At 38.9% G+C, this 20,135-nt stretch overlaps 1 protein-coding gene across 5 annotated transcripts in view; it reads left to right on the forward strand.

Moving 5' to 3' along the window:
• The window catches only part of LOC140201838 (anthrax toxin receptor 1-like), a 281,124-nt gene that overhangs the window by 21,484 nt on the left and 239,505 nt on the right, over positions 1-20,135 (forward strand). For all 5 annotated transcript variants that reach the window (XM_072266548.1, XM_072266550.1, XM_072266547.1 and 2 more), the window contains exons 2-3: positions 17,524-17,595; positions 19,801-19,872. In XM_072266548.1, coding sequence (XP_072122649.1) covers positions 17,524-17,595; positions 19,801-19,872 — 144 coding nt within the window. The remainder of the gene's footprint in view (positions 1-17,523; positions 17,596-19,800; positions 19,873-20,135) is intronic.

The raw sequence follows: 20,135 nt of genomic DNA on the forward strand, positions 1-20,135 counted from the left end.
CATTTGTTGCTCATTTAGCCGTATTGTTGTCCAATTTGCTCTTAATTATTTTACAGCAGATGCAAATGTAAATCATTCCAACTATATTCTTGGGAGGACTACCAAGTAACTCTGCCTGTTGTCAATATATAGTTGAGCATTAGATTTAGAATCTACCTCTTGTCAATATTTACTCAGGTATTAGATTTGGGACCCATATCCTTTCAGACAATACAATATTGTAAATAAAATTCATTGCATTTCTACCTCTCTCACACTTTTTCTTTCATTCAGAATGATAGTTCAAGAAACAGTGTGTCATCTATTTAGTAGACATGTCTTAGGTTTCTGGATTCATCACTGAGTTCATTTTTGGAGAATGATTCAACTAATCCCATGTTATACCTTATATAATCTTTTTACTTCTTTTGTTACTTATCCCCTTTGGCTTGTGCTGTCTCTCTTTATGTTTTTTTTTATTGTTTCATGCCTTCCAACCTATCGCAGACTTTTTCTTTTATTTTTCCTGCCATTTCTCAATTTCCATGCATCTTGGAACACTTAATTTATATTTCTTCCAGTTCAGATGAGAGGTCACTGACCTGAGATATTTCACTCTTCAAATGCTGCCTGACCTATGAAATGCACCCAATTTTTTTTTTTAAATTTCCGCTTGCTATTTGCTTTGAGTCAATGGATTTATTGTAAGATGCGGAGGTAATATTTAGAACAGTAGGTTTTCTACCTGTACAGCAGATAATACAATCTATACAAACTGTTTACAGAGAGACTACCTCATCTCTAAGAGAAGAATTGTTTTATACTGTGGCTACATTAAAATAGCAGAATTCAGATTCTTTGTGTTCTGGCTGTATGTAGTGGTCAAATTCACTGTATTCCAAAGTGTAATAATTCACATAGTTCACAGATACATTGCACGACAGATTATACCTGAATGGATGAAAGAAAAGTTCATTGTGCTGTTCTTAAGTTGCATTTTTGTTGTTAGGTACTGCTCTGCACTTTTTTTATCATGATGTATCAAACCGTGAGATCTTCTTTTGCAGGTCAATATTTGCAATCACGGATGAACTTTGATAATATTGCTTACAAAAAACAATTCCATATTAACTCACTCATGGTAATAAATTATTATAATTAAATCCCTCGAAATCAAAGTGTTCTCCTCTTGCACTATTTTTCTGTTTAAAAAGTTTGATTCTCTCTTGCTCATGGTGTGTTATCGAGATTAGAAAAAAAAACAAAGCTTTTATTGAGGAAACAACATGTGGGAATGAAGTTCTACTGAACTTTTAAAGTCTTGATATGAAAAATAGGAAACATAATGTCACTAGATTCAGATTAAGAAGACATTTTTTTGTTACTTGCTCAATGGACCTGAACATTGCTAGCTATTTTACTGCCCATCCCTATGTGTTCCTGAATTGAAGTAGTCAATAATTTTGGTGATCTGGAATCCCATGTAGGCCAGACTACATAAGGAATGCAAATTTTATTCCCCAGAGAACATAAGTGAACTATGTTTTTACAATGACCTAGCATTACCATGATTTGGGAACAGCTTCTTTCCATCTGTGATAAGACTGCTGAACGGATCCTGACCTGGATCTGGGCCGTACCCTCCAAATATTCGGACCTGCCTCTCGGTTTTTTGCACTACCTTACTTTCCATTTTTCTATTTTCTATTTATGATTTATAATTTAAATGTTTAATATTTACTAATTTTAACTATTATTAATATTTAATATTTGTAATCCAGGGAGTGGGAAGGGCGGAATCAAACATCGCTGTGATGATTGTACGTTCTAGTACCAATTGTTTGGCGACAATAAAGTATAAAGTATCAATACTGGCGGTTTCCCTTTTTTTAAAATTCCAAATTTTATCTAATTACTTGAATTTAAGTTCCTAGCTTCCCTGATGGGATTTGACCCTAGATCACTGAATCTGTAGTCCAGCTCACTGCATGCTAGTCTAAAACCATAAGTCATACACCATACCTTACCATGCTCATAAATTTTGTTGCCACTCAGGACTTCCTGATTGCCTTTTTACATAACCCATAGTTGCATACAAACCTTCATTTAGTCCCCATTTATTAGGATGTGGATGCAGTACATCACCAACATGATTTATTTTTGAACCCAAGTAAAGAAGATCAAGGTATTGTGCGCTGGTCCCTCTCCTAGCCCATCACTGTGGCAGAAGTCTCCCTTGTCCTGCTTACAACTTCTGATTGAGACCAAACCAAGTTGCTGTACCACCTTGCTTCTTACAACACATAGTTCACAGTGAATGTTACTGTAGTGTCCATTGTGCTTTCTGGTGTTGAAGGATTTTAAGGCAGTGCAGTGTATTTCTCTATTTCGATTACTCTTGGTATGTGCCATAGAATCATCTAGGTCTTAGTTTAACACCACATTTGAAAAAGCAGTGCTTCTAACCTATGCTTCTAGCACTCCTTCAATATGATACAGGTATATCATCCTAGATTCTTGTCATTGTCTTAATTTAGAGATGAATCCATAGCTTTCTTGTTAGAGACAAGGGTACTTCTCATTCAGCCTGGACTGATTCTTTGGAAGCTTCTCTGATGTTTCCAGTTAGAGTCCTGTCTATTTTCTGTTCGATTGCGATGATTTGTTTCAAATATTCTCAAAACATTTTAAGAGTGTTGTGGGACCATAAATATCACAAAGCAGTAATTCAGCCTGCTTTCCTTCACAATATTTCTGGTCTTACCAATATTATGGCAAGATATCATTTACGTTGCTATCTTAGAGCTCAGTCTATAAGCCAACAGATTGTACCCGTGCTATTAATCTTTCTAACCATGTTGACATCTTAAAAAATTTGTTTTTTTTTTCAAAAGCATCCATCTTTCTTGCTTGAAACTGTTAAGGATCCAGTGAGAATAAAAAGAGAAACTACTGATGATATTCAGCAGGTCAGGTGGTGGTGTCTGTGGAGAGAAACAGTTAAACTTTAAGGTTATTGGCATTTCATTAGAATATTTGGTCATTGGCCTGAAATGCTAATTCCATTCCCTATGTAATTTTAGCATCTTCTGTTTATGTTTCAGATTTTTTAGCAACCATTGTAGATAGTTCAAGATCTCGGCAATGAGTGGTTTACAAGCTGCGTGCAATTATGATGTTAAACATCTTGAAGGGATGTGCAAATGAGTTCTGGAAAGAAACATCTGCAAGCCTGTACTGTACAAGGAGATTTTTTTTTCAAAATTACTTTTGTTGTTTGCGCCCAGAAAAATGATCTCACAGTTTGGACTCTTATGCAAAGGAGACCACAAGGAAGTAAAATCCCTTGGTAATGGCTAAAATGTATATGTCAGGATTTTTGCTTTAGAGAGAAACATATGATAAGTTTTGGACTTCCCTGGAGTGACTTGGCTTAGGAGTAGAGAGAAGATGATGAGTGGGGAGTTATAGAGGTAACAGAGGGACTTACAAGAATCAGACATTTATCGTTTCAGGTCATAAATTTGGATTCAAGAGAATATGTGGATTAGATTGCCATTCCATAAGGCCATAAGAGATAGGTGCAAATTAGGCCATTCGGCCCTTTGAGACTTCTCCACCATTCCATCATGCTGATTTATTATCCCTCTCAATCTTTTTCTTTTGCATTTGCTCCATAACCTTTAATGTCCTTATTCATCAAGAACCTACCAATCTCCATCTTAAACATACACATTGACTTGGCCTTCACAGTCATCTGTGGCAATTAATTCTGTAGATTCACCACCTTCTGGCTAAAAAAATTCCTCCCAATCTCTGTTCTAAAGTCTGCCCTTCTCTTCTGAGACTGTGCCCTCTGATCCTGGAGTCCTCGAGACCACTCTGTCGAGGGCTTTCAATATTTGATAGGTTTCAAGGAGATCACCCTTCATTCTTCTAAACTCTAGTGAATACAGGCCTAAGGCCATCAAATGTTACTCATACATTCAGTCGTGATGAAGGTTCCCGGCCCGAAACGTCAACTGTTTACTCTTTTCCATAGATGTTGCCTGGCCTGCTGAGTTTCTCCAGTAATTTGTGTGTGCTGCTTGGATTTCCAGCATCTGCAGATCTTCTCATCTTTGTGCTACTTGTATATTAACCCTTTCCTTTCTCAGATACTTCTCTTGAACTTCTTCTGGATGCTCTTGAATGTCAGGGTATCCTCTCTCGGATAAGGGCTCCAAAACTGCTCACAATAGTAGAATACATTGCTGGCAATGCTAACTCCTACAGACAAGATGTTAATCAGGTTCATCTCTGCTTGTTTGAGCATTTAAGCAAATGCTAACTACACTTTAATATGACAACATGGTCAGAAAAATGGAGATCACTTAGTCTTAACATTTCCATTTTCCACAACCTTAATTTACAGCAGAAGGCCACAATCATTTCCCTTTGAAGAGGGCATGGTGGTAGAAGTGGTCAGCTCCACCACTTTTCACTATGCTGTGGATGAAGGTGGATGAGGCCGGTTCACTATTGTGCACCATCTCCCTTTCTGAAAAGCAAGGAGCTTTCTTGCTATACAGACCAGCGCTGCATCATAAACCAGTAGATTATAGACTGTAGGTGTTTGTACTGCCATATGCTACAGTGATGAGTGTGGGAATAGGGAGATGGCATTAACCATAAACCTGTTATGGTGATAGCCAGTTGACAAGGTTGTCTTGAAGGTTGGTGGTACTGTGTTCCATGACCAGCCTCTTCAATTTCTTCATTATTAGGATGTCAGAGCTACTGGGCATTAGTCATTAAGGCATGTTATTTTGTTTTTCTTGGGTACCATGATGATAAACAAGTGCGAACCACAGGTTGAAGCTGTGAGAGGTACTGACAGGATCTAAAAACACAACCAGGGAGACCATCTGGGCCAGAAACTTTTCATGGGTCCACTCTCTGGAAGACTGAGCTTACAAATGCTGCAGTAAAATGTGGACTCAAGTCCATTGACCTAACTCTATAATAATTGCATTTGTTCCAAAAGACATTGAATACAAGAGGGAAGAGTTCAGAACTCTGCGAGGTACTAGAAAAGCTCCATCTGTGGGAATTGTAGATGGCATCAATGGTTGGGTAGTTGGTTTGTGTAATAGACTGGACTGCATTCACAACTTTCTGCAATTTCTTGCGGACTTGGGCAGATCAATTGCCATACCAAACTGCAATGCATCTGGATAGGATATTTGCTATAAACCTTGGTAAGAGTCACAGGGGTCATTCTGAATTACCTTAGTCTTCTGAGAAAGTAGAGACATTGAGGTGTTTATCTGAATGTAGCATCCACGTGTTTGGATCAAGACAAATTGTTGGTGCTATTTACATGTAAGAATTTGAGGCATAGGATCGAAGAGAAGATGAGGAAACACTGTTTTCGTCCAGAAAGTTGTGCGCTGCAGTTTTCTTTGTCTGAAAAGGTGACAGAAAGTTTAATTTTCATTGTGCTTAAAACGTATCTGTAAATGCACATACTATAATCTTAAAAGCTACATAATAAAGCTTAGAATGTGGAATTAATCTCACTTCCTGTCTTCTGGACAGCAAGAACACAGTAGACTGAGTAATCCCTTTCCGTGTCATAGATTATGATTCTATGAACCACCTATGTACCACAACCTAGAGTGGTGTGTTGGACATGAAGTGCTATGTTTTATTTCCGAGCACTAGACCAAATTAGCCTTGTTCGTCATAGAATGAGAATGAATTCAGGTATCATTCCAATGCCTTCAGCATACGATCTGGTCTGATATTTGAGCATCATACAGGGAGTGTGTATGGCAAGATGGAAAATTAAATAGAGGCCCGCTGAATTCATGTGGACATATAACACCATATAGTATTATAAAGAATTCACCCATCATTGGACACAATATTTAACCCTGAATAACAGCAATGAAAAGATTACTTATCATGATCTTATTGCTGCTTCTGAGGCTTAGTATGCTACTATTATTTTGTGATTGCAATAAAAATAGAATTTCTTGATTGTGAGGTATCTGGTTACAGCCTGAGGATTAGAGGAATTCTGTGCATGTTCTTAGGAGATACATACAGGGAATGTGGAATGGCAACCCGAATCTGTGTATTTTAAGCTGAAAAGCTACCCAGGCAGAAGTCAGGTTACAGAATGACAGATTCCAAAACTGCATTAAAGACAGAGCGACACATTTGGCAAGAAGACAGACTGCGGTGAGAGCTCTCAAACTCTGGATTCTGGGCTGACTTGCTGGAACTAGATATCATTTTTAAGTTCCACAAGCCTTTGGAACCTGATTTATTTTGATTTAAAATCAAGCAAGTGGAGAAGTATTTTGCCACATGTGTGGGGGGAAAATAAATCTACTATAAGAATGAAGACAGAAGCAAGAATTTTGTTGCAACTTCTGCATGGAAGGTTCAGTCACATTGCATTTTCTTCCACTGACACTTCATTGAGGCAGAGGAATACATTATGTATTGATGTATGCACTGATGTGATTGTGGCTTGACACAAGGGTTGACTCTGGAGTCAGAGGTAGCTGGGGATGGGGCCAATGAAAGGAGCATTCTTAATATAAACAGAACATTCTGGAAATACTCAACAGTGCAGACAGCAGTGTGGGAGAGGAAAAGAGTTGAGGTTTGAGCCAAAAGTGGAAGAAATTGAATACTTCGGCAAGGAAAGAAGAGGAACAAGTTAAGAACAAAAGATCTGTGATTGGGTGAAGGATAGGAGAGATTAAAGATGAAAAATGTACTTTGAATCTTTGAAAGCAATTATGATGTAGTGTAATAAGAGATAGCACAAGTAAAGAAATTAAAATATATCTGAAGAACTGAAATTAAAAGCTCATCGATTGAATTCAGTTTTGTGTCTGTAACTGCCTTACAAAGTAGGTGCTGTTGTTTGAGCCATGTTTTGCATTATTCAAACAGGAGAGCTCTGAGCTAGAGAGATCAAAATCGAGTGTGAAAGAGGATTGAAGTTATAGGTAATTATTGAGTCCAGTCATGCTCATAGATATAACAGAAGTGTTCAACTAATCTGCATGTAGGCTTGGAGGCAGCTTGAATGGATTGTTGTCCTCTGGACGTACAGGTTCCACTTATTGATTCATGGTTTCCACCACCCCACAATCAAACTCCTACTTTGCCAAAAGATTGGGAGCTTGTTGGGACTTAGATTATGGGGTAAGAACAGAAAATTCCACAAGACTTTCAGGTTTGGTGAGATAGCAGGAAGAATGCTCAGATGAAGTCAACATTTTCAAAGAGATTTTAAAGAAAATGCATTTTTGCGGTTCTGCTTTTCCCTAGTAATTAGCCGGCCGCAATCCACATCAGAGAACATATCTGTGCCTTCAAAAGGTACATCAGACCATATTTGCAGATGGCTGTGTGGAGTAGATCCGGAAATATTCTTATTGAAGGCAAAGTGTGCATCTAGACAGGAGATATAAAAACATTCAGTCCAACTCTGTTCATTATTAAGCATTATGCCTTTGTAGATATTGAAGTCTATGCCTGTGTGGCAACTCTAAGTAAGCCAATTGAGATCTATGGACTTCCAAGCTCACACATTGCTTAATTTGGACCACTGAAGGAAGACTGCGGTGATAAATCAACACAGCACCCTTTCTCTCTTTTTCACCCCAGGCAATTGTTTTTTTTGAAAATAATAAACTCTGAGAGGTTTTTTTACCTGCTGATTTAACAAGCAGCCCCTGTGCCAAGAAAGAGGATGTGGTTTGTGATGTGATTTATTCGTGTTTCCTGTCCCTGGCTAGGATGTGGGTTGAAATGCATCTTGAATTGAGGTGTTCCTCATGGGAAAAGTTAATCAGAGAACAAACCAAGCAGACCCATTCTTGCACATTTCTTTGGTGATCAGTTGTAGCCCAGAACTTGTCAGACTTTTAATTACTTCCAGATTTTTCTATTAGTTTTATATTTCCAGCAACTGCTATTTATTTTTGTTCATCACTCTAACTCTTTTTCTTCTAGAACTATGAAATAGTGGAATTCCCATCTTTCTCCTATCCTCTTTGGCTTTTCCATCTAAATAGAAGAATTGAAGATGATTCCATTGAAAACTATTGGTTAAACTGTGTAGGATGTTGATAAAAGATGTTCTCTTGAAAGTAAATTCTTATCATCTCTTGATAAAAGATTGACTAGTTAGGACTGATATTAAGAAGAATTTCTTCATTGTGAGATTGTGATTCTGCTAATTCTCCATCACAAATGGCCATTGTAGGCTCAATTACAAGTTTTTGTACGCTAATGAATCTGGACAGGACAGAAAAATATGGTTTAAAATAAAGTGATTTATTTTAATTGAGAACAGGCTCAAAAGGCTGAGATGCTTCTTCTTCCATTTCTATGTAACAATGACCAATTTTGGACTTCTCTGCTCCTTGCCATCCTTTGCCATACTTCCTTTTGTTTCCCCTTTATTGCTAAAACTCCATGGACTATTGGCAGTGTCATGAGATTCAAGTTCAAGTTCAAGTTTATTGTCATCTGACTGTGCATATATTCAACCAAATGAAATAACATTCCCATTGAACACAGTGCACCCACAAAACGAATAGAACACACAACACATAAAACAAAATATTACCACAAATGAGTTTATAAAATATAATTCAAAGTGCATGCAATGTGCAGCACAGCTAAACAGAAAACAGAACAGTAAACAGCTTGTTGTCCCAGTGATAAGACCTCAGTGGTGGCAGGGTATTTATTGGTGTCATAGCCCAAGGGAAGAAGATGTTACTCAATCTGGCAGCCCTAGTCCTGATGCTTCTGTATCTCATTTCTGATGGTAGTGGGTCAAAGTGATTGTGGGATGGGTGGTAGGGATCCACAACAATGCCTTGGACCCTTCATATACAATGCTTCCAGTAAAAGTCACAAATAGAGGGTACGGAGACCCCAGTGATTCTCTTGGTGGTTTTTACTATCTGCTGTAGGGACTTGGAGTCCAATGCTTTGCAGCTTCCATATCACACACTGATGCAGCCAGAGAGGCCACTCTCGATGGTGCTCCTGAAGAAAGTTGTTAGAATGGGGGGGGGGGGCGGGCAACCTTGCACACCTTGTTGACTAATGAGAAAGTGTTGTGGGTCCAGCTTAGATTGTCCATCATGTGCACACCAAGGAACTTTGTACTCTTGACTCTCTCCATGAGTGTTTGGCCTGCACCTTTCTGAAGCCCACGATGATTTCTTTTGTCTTGTCCACTTTGAGACTCAGTTTGTTGTCTCACACCATTTGACAAGCCTCTCTACCTCCTCTTGGTATGTTGACTCACCACTGTTGATAATACCACTGTGTTGTATTATCAGTGAACTTGACACTGTTTGAGATGGATCTGGCAATGCAGTCATGCGTAAGCATCATGAACAACAGTGAGATGAGCTCACAGCCCTGGGAGGCACTAGCGCTCAACATGATGGAGCTTGAGATGCTGCTGCCAACCTTGGACTGACTGAGGTTTTCTGTCAAGAAGTACAAGATCCAGTTACAGAGGGGGATGTTGAGACCCAACAAGGACAGTTTACCCTTCTGCCTCTGAAGGATGATTGTGTTAAATGCCAAACTAAAGTCAATGAATAACAACCTAGTATATTTGGCATCGTTTTCTAGTTGGAACTGGACAGAGTGGAGGGCTGAGGCTATGGTATCATCAGTGTACTGGTTTGAGCGGTAGACAAACTGGAAAGGACCTAATGGAGATTAATTGGTGTTTAGATGCCAGATGGCTATTTTGGTGATCACAGTTACCAGTGGACGTTGACACACTCCTAGACCATGAATCCAATGCATTGGAAGCAGATAGAAAATCCTTAGAACTTGCCTTTGGAAACTCAGTACACATATAATACATGTGTCTTACTTAGTTATCAGTCACTTTCCAAAAAGGGAAAATAAGATTAAAAGGAGACTTGGTGAAGCACATGCACAGATAATCATCTGTGAAAAGCACCTGAGTGAAGAGCTCAAATGGATAAATATAAACTCATTATCTTTAATCCATTTTGAATATTGCATGCCCCATTTTAATTGTAATAGCAACCCTTGCAATTTTTGCACGGCAAGCTCACACATCTAATACAGTGTTTACATCAAATCTCTCTTAGCTTTGTCAACTTTGGAAGAAATATTGGTCTGAGATAGTACTCCTGTTTTGTTTTCGAGAATTGTGTCACATAATTACTTGTGTCTACCTGAAAGAGCAATTAAGGTCCCAGCATAACATTTCAGCAGAAATACTACACATCTGAAAGTTCAATATTCCCTCAGTACTTCACTGAAGTATTGTCCTAGCTTTTATATCACAACTTTGAAGTGAGTCTTGAACTCAAGATTTCTGACTCAGAGGCAAGGAATCTGACGAATGAACCATCATAGTCACAACTCCTGTAGAATATACAGTTTTCATGATTATTATTTCCCTGATACTTGACTGCTCACTGGCTGATGCTTGTTGTATATGGACCAAAAATGCATTTAGTACCTAGGTGGCCTAGACACAAGCGGTGGTCTCAAATGATTCTGAAATTTTTTGACATGTGTGTCTGTTATGTCCTTTCTACAACACAACCAGTCATGAAAGACATGTGAAAGTGCCAGATACAGGCCAGAGACATATTTTACTGCTATAAACTTCTCATTTTCCCATCCTTCATGTCAGAAGGGGCTAAATACTGAGGGTCTTAGTGATGTTATCCACCAACTTGTTTGGTAATTTTTTATTATGAGGATGCAGCTATTTGGCTACTTTTAAGCACATCCAAAATTCCAAGCATCCTTGGAAAACAGAAAGCTGCTCTTTTCTGACATTTTGATATTTTCAGAAACAATCTTCTACTGATATTTCACAACTAAGCAACTGCTCTGCTTAAGCATCGAACAAATGGAAAGGCAAAGTGGAATAGTACAGTTACATTGTCTTTGAACAAGGCCCCCATTAATAGGACCTTGTGCAGCTGGTTCAATTAACCTTCAATAAATCAACTGCGGGGTCTTCACCCCACAATACCCATATGTGAAGGAAGAAAGTGTAGATTGTTCAATGACTGGAAGTGATTAATATCGCAGATTATTTTTAGGATGATGAAGACAAATAAAGGATTGAAGTTGATTAACATTGAACATAAGACTGGTGGCCTTATATTTACATTTTACATTTATTATTATTCTGTAGAGATAAAAAAGGCACAACCTTTACAGTATCACTTACCTTACAACAGAAATTTGTTGCTTGAGTTTAATTTGTTGCTTGAGTTCCTGGGAACACAAAGATAGATGGGAAGAACTTAATATTAAATAATAAGAATGGGCAACTGAATGCGTTGAGAGTTCAAAGTAAATTAATTATCAAAGTACATATATATATCACCATATACAACCCTGAGATTTCTTTTGTTGTGGGCATAACCTGTAAATCCAAGAACCATAATAGAATTGATGAAAGACTGCACCCTACAGGGCAGGCATCCAACTAACGTGCAAAAGACAACAAACTCTGCAAATACAAAAGAGGAAAATAATAAATAAATAAGCAATAGATACCAAGAGCTTGAGGTGATGAGTCCTTGAAAGTGAGTCCATTTGGTTGTGGTAACAGTTTAGTGATGGGTCAAGTGAAACACTGAGGCTGTCTACAAGAAAGGTCAGAGCCGTCTCTATTTCCTGAGGAGACTGAGGTCCTTTAACATCTGCCGGACGATGCTGAGGATGTTCTACGAGTCTGTTGTGGCCAGTGAGATCATGTTTGCTGTTGTGTGCCGGGGCAGCAAGCTGAGGGTAGCAGACACAAACAGAATCAACAAACTCATTCGTAAGGCCAGTGATGTTGTGGGGATGGAACTGGACTCTCTCATGGTGGTGTCTGAAAAGAGGATGCTGTCTAAGTTGCATGCCATCTTGGTCAATGTCTCCCATCCCCTACATAATGTACTGATTGGGCACAGGAGTACATTCAGCCAGAGACTCATTCCACCGAGATGCAACACAGAGCGTCATAGGAAGTCATTCCTGCCTGTGGTCATCAAACTTTACAACTCCTCCCTTGGAGGGTCAGACACCCTGAGCCAATAGGCTGGTCCTGGATTTATTTCATAATTTACTGGCATAATTTACATATCACTATTTAACTATTTATGGTTCTATTACTATTTATTATTTATGGAGCGACTGTAATGAAAACCAATTTCCCCAGGGATCAATAAAGTGTGACTATGAATTGAATGAAGTTAGCCCCTCTGTTTCAAGAGCCTGATGGTTGAGGAGTAATAGCTGTTTCTGAACCTGGTGGTGCGAGTCCGGAGGCATTGTATCTTCTTCCTGATGGCAGCAGTGAGAGGAGAACGTGACCTTGGTAGTGCGGGTCCCTGATGCTGGATGCTGCTTTCCTGTGACGGCGTTTCATGTAGATGTGCTCAATGGCGGGGAGGGCTTTAACCTGTGATAAACTGTGCCATATCCACTACTTTTTGAATGATTTTCCATTCAAGGACATTGCTGTTTCCATACCAGGCTGTAAGCAGCGTAGAAAGGCTGGTGTTAAACTTTACCTGGAATTTTGTATGTATATAAAAAAAATCAGAAAATCTGCATTGAAGTTAGGAGAGCCAATCAGATAGGGATTATTTTTAGAAAACAAGCTCTTCATTTCCCCTTCCTGTAATATTGGTGAGACCCATAGAAGATTGGGAGAAACTGCTTCTCCAAGCACCTTCGCTTTATCCACCAGAAAAAGTGGGAACTCCCTGTGGCCACTCATTTCAATTCTACTTCCCGTTCCCATTCCGACATGTCAGTCCATGACCTCCTCTACTGCCACAGTGAGGCCACACTCAGGTTGGAGGAGCAACACCTTATATTCTGTCTGGGTAGTTTCCAACCTAATGGCAAGAACATCGATTTCTCAAACTTCATGTAATTGCAACCCACCCCTTCACCATTCCCCATTTCTGTTTCCCTCTCTCACCTTATCTCCTTACCTGCCCATCACCTCCCTCTGATGCCCTTCCTCCTTCCCTTTCTTTTGTGGTCTTCTATTCTCTCCTATCAGATTCACCCTTCTCCAACCCTTTATCCCTTTTACCAATCAACTTCCCAGCTCTTTACTTCACCTCCTCCCCCCTTTCGGTTTCACCAATCACCTGCCACCTTGTATTTATTCCTCCCCTCCTCCCACCTTCTTACTCTGACTTCTTCTCTTCCTTTCCAGTCCTGAAGAAGGGTCTCAGCCTGATAGGTTCACTGTTTACTCTTTTCCATAGATGTTGCCTGGCCTGCTGAGTTCCTTCAGCATTTTGTGTATGTTGCTTTGGGAATAATTATTTCAGATGTAAATATTGGAACCAAGCTACTTTGGGGTGTCTTGGTTGTGACTCCAGATTTTAGCATGCCTAGTTGAACTAAATTACTTAAATGTTAGCTTTTTATGCTCCATTGGAATGTTTATGCAGAAAGTGCTGAAGTTTTTCAAACCAAATGAAGCAAAACCTGAACAACCAGACTGATACCAATTGACATCTTCTGATTGACACAGCTAAAAAGACAGTTCTATTTCTGTGTGATAACCACACTGAACCAAATGTGTGAGCGGAAATATAGGTCAGGGTTTGATTGTGAGTATAGTAGAATAAAGTAACCAGTAAATCATCTGTGTCTGTTATTTAATATGAATGATTGGTGCCACTTCTATTGATGTGAAATTACGCTGCAGCTTTGACAGTTTCCCCTCCATCGAAGGAATAAGTATATTTTTATGAAACATTTCATTCTCAGTCATAGAAGCCTCACAAGTCTCTTGACTACATGTTGTATGCTCTTAGAAAGAAAGTCTTCTCACAGAATTTTCCCTGCATGCAGGATCTTGAGTAGAACCATTGTACCATCACCGACTGAGCTCTCAAAGTCCTGGATTCATAACAGCGTGACTGCTAACCTATTTGGCCTGATCATTAACAACATGAGCAGGTTGAGCACCCCTTGTCTGAAATGCTTGGGGACAGAAGTGGTTTGGATTTTGGATTTTTTTTAACGTCTTGGAATATATGAAGAGATAGCTTGAGATCGCCATCAGTTCTGACTGAAATTATGTGCTATCAGTAAGCGGTCTTTGTCTTATACTTGTTCATCACACATCTGTCCTTAACAGTAAAAATTACTAGACCAACCATATAATGAAAATATAATGTGTGCAGGGTAACAAAAGCAGCACAGCAGCGTCAGCAGAATATCTGAATCAACTCTTGTACGGTAACTAAATGTCAGGCTTTCAGACTCCACCTACACTGCTGTTTTGATTAAAAGGCTACAGTACACTGCGCCTGTTTTTTAAGGTTTTATGTAAGGTATAAAACAATTAACCAGTTCTGAAGTTAGATTTTTGTCAGTGACGATCTTGCTAAACTCATCAATGAATTTCCCTGCTGCTTTGTGAGTAGGCACTTAATACTGTGACAACATCAAAGTCGCTGGTGAATGCAGCAGGCCAGGCAGCATCTCTAGGACGAGGTACAGTCGACGTTTCAGGCCGAGACCCTTCATCAGGACTAACTGAAGGAAGAGTTAGTAAGAGATTTGAAAGTGGGACGGGGAGGGGGAGATCCAAAATGATAGGAGAAGACAGGAGGGGGAGGGACGGAGCCAAGAGCTGGACAGGTGATTGGCAAAGGGGATATGAGAGGATCATGGGACAGGAGGTCCGGGAGCTACTGTGCCTTTTCTTAAATTTCTGCAACCAGCCTCTGATTATTCACATCTATGTTTGATTTTCAGTTTGTTATGATAGGTCTTTGCTTGTTTCCTGATCAGCATACCCTTAAGCAGCATATGCTCACTCCGCCGCTAATGAATCTACTCTTTCCATACACGATTGCAATCTTCATTTTTCACTTTTTGTTCTTCTACTTTTCACTAACTTCTGTTCATTACATATGAGGTTACTTCTCAGATCTGTCTTTGATGTGCAGAGATCTGCACATTATGTGGGAACCTTCCGAGTGCCTTGTGGAATTTACCACTTGTGACATCATGTCAGCACTCAGAAACATTTTGGATTTTGGAGGTTTTGGATTTTGCATTTTCAGATAAGGAATACTCAACCTGTTAATAACTGATGGAAATAAACACCCAACAGTCAGTGTTAATAAAAGAAGTCTTTGCTCACCAATTGTCTATATTTTATGTTGTGTCACATTATTGTAGTAGATCTTGAAGCTGTAAACTGGGCGTTTATTAGGTGCTTTGGAACAATGGACAGAGAAACAAAACAGTAAAACAAAATAATACTGTATATATCCTCTCATTCAGGTATACATTGTTGATTGAAGTGCAGCAGGAAGTGCTGCTATCTCACAGCTTGAGTCAATTTTTACTGGAGCAGCATTGACCAGTTGTCTCCCTTCCACCACCCAAGTCTCATCACTTATGAAGCTCCAGCTCCCTTCCACCACCCAAGTCTCATCACTTATGAAGCTCCAGTAGCGTTATACTCTTCAGTTTTTAACTTGTGTTGTAAATGTACCTTGTGCAAAATGTCAATCTTCTGAAATAAATTTTTATGATTTGTTAATTTATTTGTGGTAATTATACCAGTGTGTTGTGTGTGAGTTAGATGTGCACTTTGTGCACCTTGGTCCGGAGGAATGTTGCTTCATTTGACAGTGTACATGTATACGGTTGAATGACAATAAACTTGGACATGAACTTTGTGAAGCTTGTAACTCCTCTATGACAGAGTGAGTTTTCTCTGGATGCACCAATTTCCCCCGTGAACCCAATATATCTAGAACATTGACAATTAGTATAAGGTGCATTTAAATCAAAAAGTAAATAATATGATGCTACTGATGCAAAAACTGAAATGAACATTAAACATGCCATAGAAATGAAAATCTTTTAATTCAAAATAATTAGCATTACAACATTAAATCAGAGAGCCATGTACCAATCATGTACTTTATCAGAATACAAATTTATAAATTCCACTATTTTAGTTGTTTCCGGTCACTTTCATACAGTGACCAAATCCTACCTCAAAGCTTGTAACATATTGCCAGGCAAATATAACTTCCATTTACCATCAAAAGTACTCTGTGAATCCCACTCTTCTGGACATCCCTGATAAGGTTTAATTTACTTTTATGCTGCAATGTCTGAAAAAACACTTGGCTTCGGCAGTGATTCATGATGGAGAATCCTACAATATAGAATGCCTTTAAAAAAATAATATTTTGAAACTACACTCAGTAGCCACTTTATTAGGTACTCCTGTACACCTTGATAATGCAAATATCTAATCATCCAATGATGTGGCAGCAACTCAATGCATAAAAGCATGCAGACATGGTCAAGAGGTTCAATTATTATTCAAACCAAACATGAGAATGGGGAAGAAATGTGATCTAAATTAATTTGACCGTGGAGTGATCGGTGGTGCCAGATGGGATGGTTTGAGTACCTCAGAAACAGTTGATCTCCTTGGATGCTCATGCACAAGAGTCTCTGGAGTTTGCGGGGAATGGTGCGAGAACAAAAAACTTCCAGTGCGGGCAGTTCAGTGGGTGAAAATGCTTTCTTAATGAGAGAGATCAGAGGAGAATAGCCAGACTGGAACAAGCAGAAAGGAAAATGACCATAACTCAAATAACCATGTGTTACAACAGTGCTGTGCAGAATTGCATTTCTGCATGCACAACATGTTGAACCTCGAAGTGGGTGGGCTGCAGCAACAGAAGACCATAAACGTACGCTCAGTGGCCACATTATTAGGTTCAGGAGGTACCTAATAAAGTGGCCACAAAGTGCAGCTTCTAGTTCTTTTCTTTCACTCCCTTAAATTTGTGCTACTTGTTCTTCTTGAACCTGGTGGAAACAGTCACCCAGAGTATGCCAGTGTAGCATATTTAGAGCCTTACTTAATAACTTAGTTATTTCATTTCTTTGCTGTTTGAAACTGCTCTGCCAAATTGGTTGGCCATCAGCCAAAACTTCAGATTGATTGGGCATCCACTGAAATTTCTGAGTCTCTTTCAGTTTCATTTTTAAATATTTCAAAATATATAAATATGTTCTCAGTCTAAACCAAGTTCTTGTCCCAAAGTGAAAAACTGATTTGAATTATATTTTTCTTTTGTGCAAATTGATTTGAAACACGATTTGAGATCTCAGCACACCAGCCATCCAAGTATATGGCACAACTGAAACAGGTTGCCATTCCCTCCAAGGAATCAATCAAATTTGTACGCTGTATCTGTCTGAATAAAGTCATGATGACTGTTATGATTAGATTGTATTCATCCAGAAAATTTCAGTTGTTCTCATCAGTCATTTTATGTGCAAACAAGATTAATTGACTGTACAAGGGAGAAGTAGTTAGCTTAGTAGATCAATTATTCTTATGTATAAGGACTTTTAATAGTTTTAATAAAGAAATATATCAAAAATGTATCTCTAAGGATGTATATGAAAATTTAATTTGTAATTATTTTTCAATTTTAGATCTGGGAGTGTTCAGCACCACTGGAGTGAAATCTTTTACTTTGTGAATCACCTTGCACACAAATTCATCAGGTAAATATCCTATTGGTTTTCTCCAAATAAATGTACTTTTCCTCCTGGTGCATAAAGAGTTATGTGAACCCTGAAATTTAACTTTGACCCCACTCATCTTGAATGGAGATCATTTTTATAAATTAATTTTTGGTATCTGGATCATGCTGACAAGACTAGCAGTTATTGCCCATTCCTAATTGCCTTTGAAAAGATGGTGGTGTGCCATCATCTTGAACCACGGCATTCCTTATGGTGAAGATGCTCCATGTTGCTGTTGGGGAGCAAATTCTAGGACTTACACCTGGTGACAAAGGAATTTCCAGATTAGGGTGGGTGTGTGGTTTAGTGAAGAATTTTTAGGCACTTTAGTGGTAACAAATATTAGGAGAGGAAAACATAGAAAAATGGAAAGAGATATAGGCTATTTGCACTTCAAGCCTTTTCCATTATCATATGATCATGGCTGATCCTCTAAATCAATATGGGTCTTCACCAGGTTATTATTGCCTGACTAATGTGTATATGCACTAGCATTTGGGAGACAAACAGGATGGGTTTGCCAGTTGCTGCATGGCTGCATGCATCTTCTGCCATGTGGGAACTTAGTTCATGGCAATATCATTGCAGAGGAATAGAACATGGAATGTTACAGCACAGTACAGGCCCATTGGCCCACAATTTACTACCAACCTTTTAACCTACTCTAAGATCAATGTACCTCCCATCATCAATGTGCCTGTTAAGAGTCTCTTAAATGTCCCTAATGTATCGGGCTCTACCACCACCCCTGGCATCAGATAACTGAGTTAAAGCTGGATTACTAAGCTAAACAGTCTGGTTTAACTACATAAACCCAAGAGATTCTGCAGATGCTGGTAATCCACAGCAACCACACACAAAATGCAAGAGGGATTCAGCAGGTCAGGCAGCATCAATGGACATGAATAAACAGTCAATGTTTAGCTACAAGTTGTCTTTGCTTAGTCTATTATTTCATTTAAATATTTTGCAGGATGGCTACATTTCTGATGAACTGTACGTTTGAGTTATGAACAGTTTTAGAACAGAATCCTTCCATAACTCGGGAAGGACCTGCACCATATTCCTATACTCTCTGCTTACCTGTTTACATATAGAAATCCATCTACCTCTTTTATAAGCCTATTCAGAAATGTAGTTTTTACAGTTTCTGTGGTAAATAATTCACCTCATTTCATTCCTAAATGTCCCAGCTTCTGTCCTGGGGCTCTGATCCTTCGGCTATGAGGAGCATCCTCCCTGCATCCAGTCTCTCAAGCATTGTCAGAAGTTTGTACATTTCAATGACATCTCTTCTTATTCTAAATTTTAGTGGATATAGACCTAGTAGTCTCAATATCTTCTCAAAGATTCAAAATGCATTTATTATCAAAGTATGTAGGCAGTGTACAACCCTGAGATTCATCTTCCAACAGACAGCCATTAAACAAAGAAAACCATGGAACCCATTCCAAGTAAAACATCAAACCCCAACTCACATTAAAAAAAAGAAAAAAATAGCGCAAATTGCAAAAAAAAAGTGAAAGACATTGAATATGACAGCCCTGTTACCTCAGGAATCCTTTGCCCGACTCCAGCCCCCTAGGCCGGAGTCGCCGGCCCCCTAGGCCCGAGTCGACGAAGTAGTAGTAGTACCTCAGGAATCAGTCATTGCACTCTGGCAGGAATATTCTTAAGTAAGGAGACCAAAATTACAAATAGTACTCCAATTATGGTGTGATAAAGGCCTGTATAATTGTAAATAATTGTTTCAGCACAACAGGTAATCAATCTGATATTGTTTAATTAATGTGGCTATGAAATAAGTTTCCATTCTAAGTAAGGTAAGAAATCCATCTTCACAAAGCGCCCATTATAGTAATATGACCATGTAACGTTCACAGTCCACAGTTCCAGGAAAACTATTGCCCAGGGCTGCATTTTAAATTCAGTCTTCAATTCACATTCATGTCTGAAGATTGGTTGCTGGTGAAGTTAATATCTGCGCTATATCCTAACTCCTCAACACAACCTATCACCATGTTAAATGTTTAACATATCTGATTGAGAATTTGTTCCTACTCAATCCCTCTGGACTTTGTGAGATTAGACAGCAAACAAAATAATTGCCACATTTGCGTTTGTGGCAGAATCTACTGCAGTTCATTTTCATTCTGCATAAAGTTTTCTTCTGTTTTCTTACAGCCCACAGCTGAGAATGTCTTTCATTGTTTTCTCAACCAGAGGTACCACACTTATGACTTTAACAGAGGACAGGTGAGTGATGTCCATATCATTCAGTGTTTTCATGGAATTGTAACGTGAAGGAAGCCATGATGCCAATGATTGCTTTTGTTTTTACAAAAGCTACACATCTTTTTTGATGTTTTTTCTGACAAGCTTTGTCCTTAAGGAATTTATCCCTTAAGACTACTTCTGCTTTCCTCTCTGGTTGAGTATTGCAGCAAACAACATCCTCTCATTTCACCTCTGGTCCTGTTTACCAATTTCCTTAAAACCCACGTTAACATTATGAACAC

This window comes from Mobula birostris, chromosome 8 (genome assembly GCF_030028105.1).
Source record: "Mobula birostris isolate sMobBir1 chromosome 8, sMobBir1.hap1, whole genome shotgun sequence".
In the NCBI taxonomy this organism is placed as follows: domain Eukaryota; kingdom Metazoa; phylum Chordata; class Chondrichthyes; order Myliobatiformes; family Myliobatidae; genus Mobula; species Mobula birostris.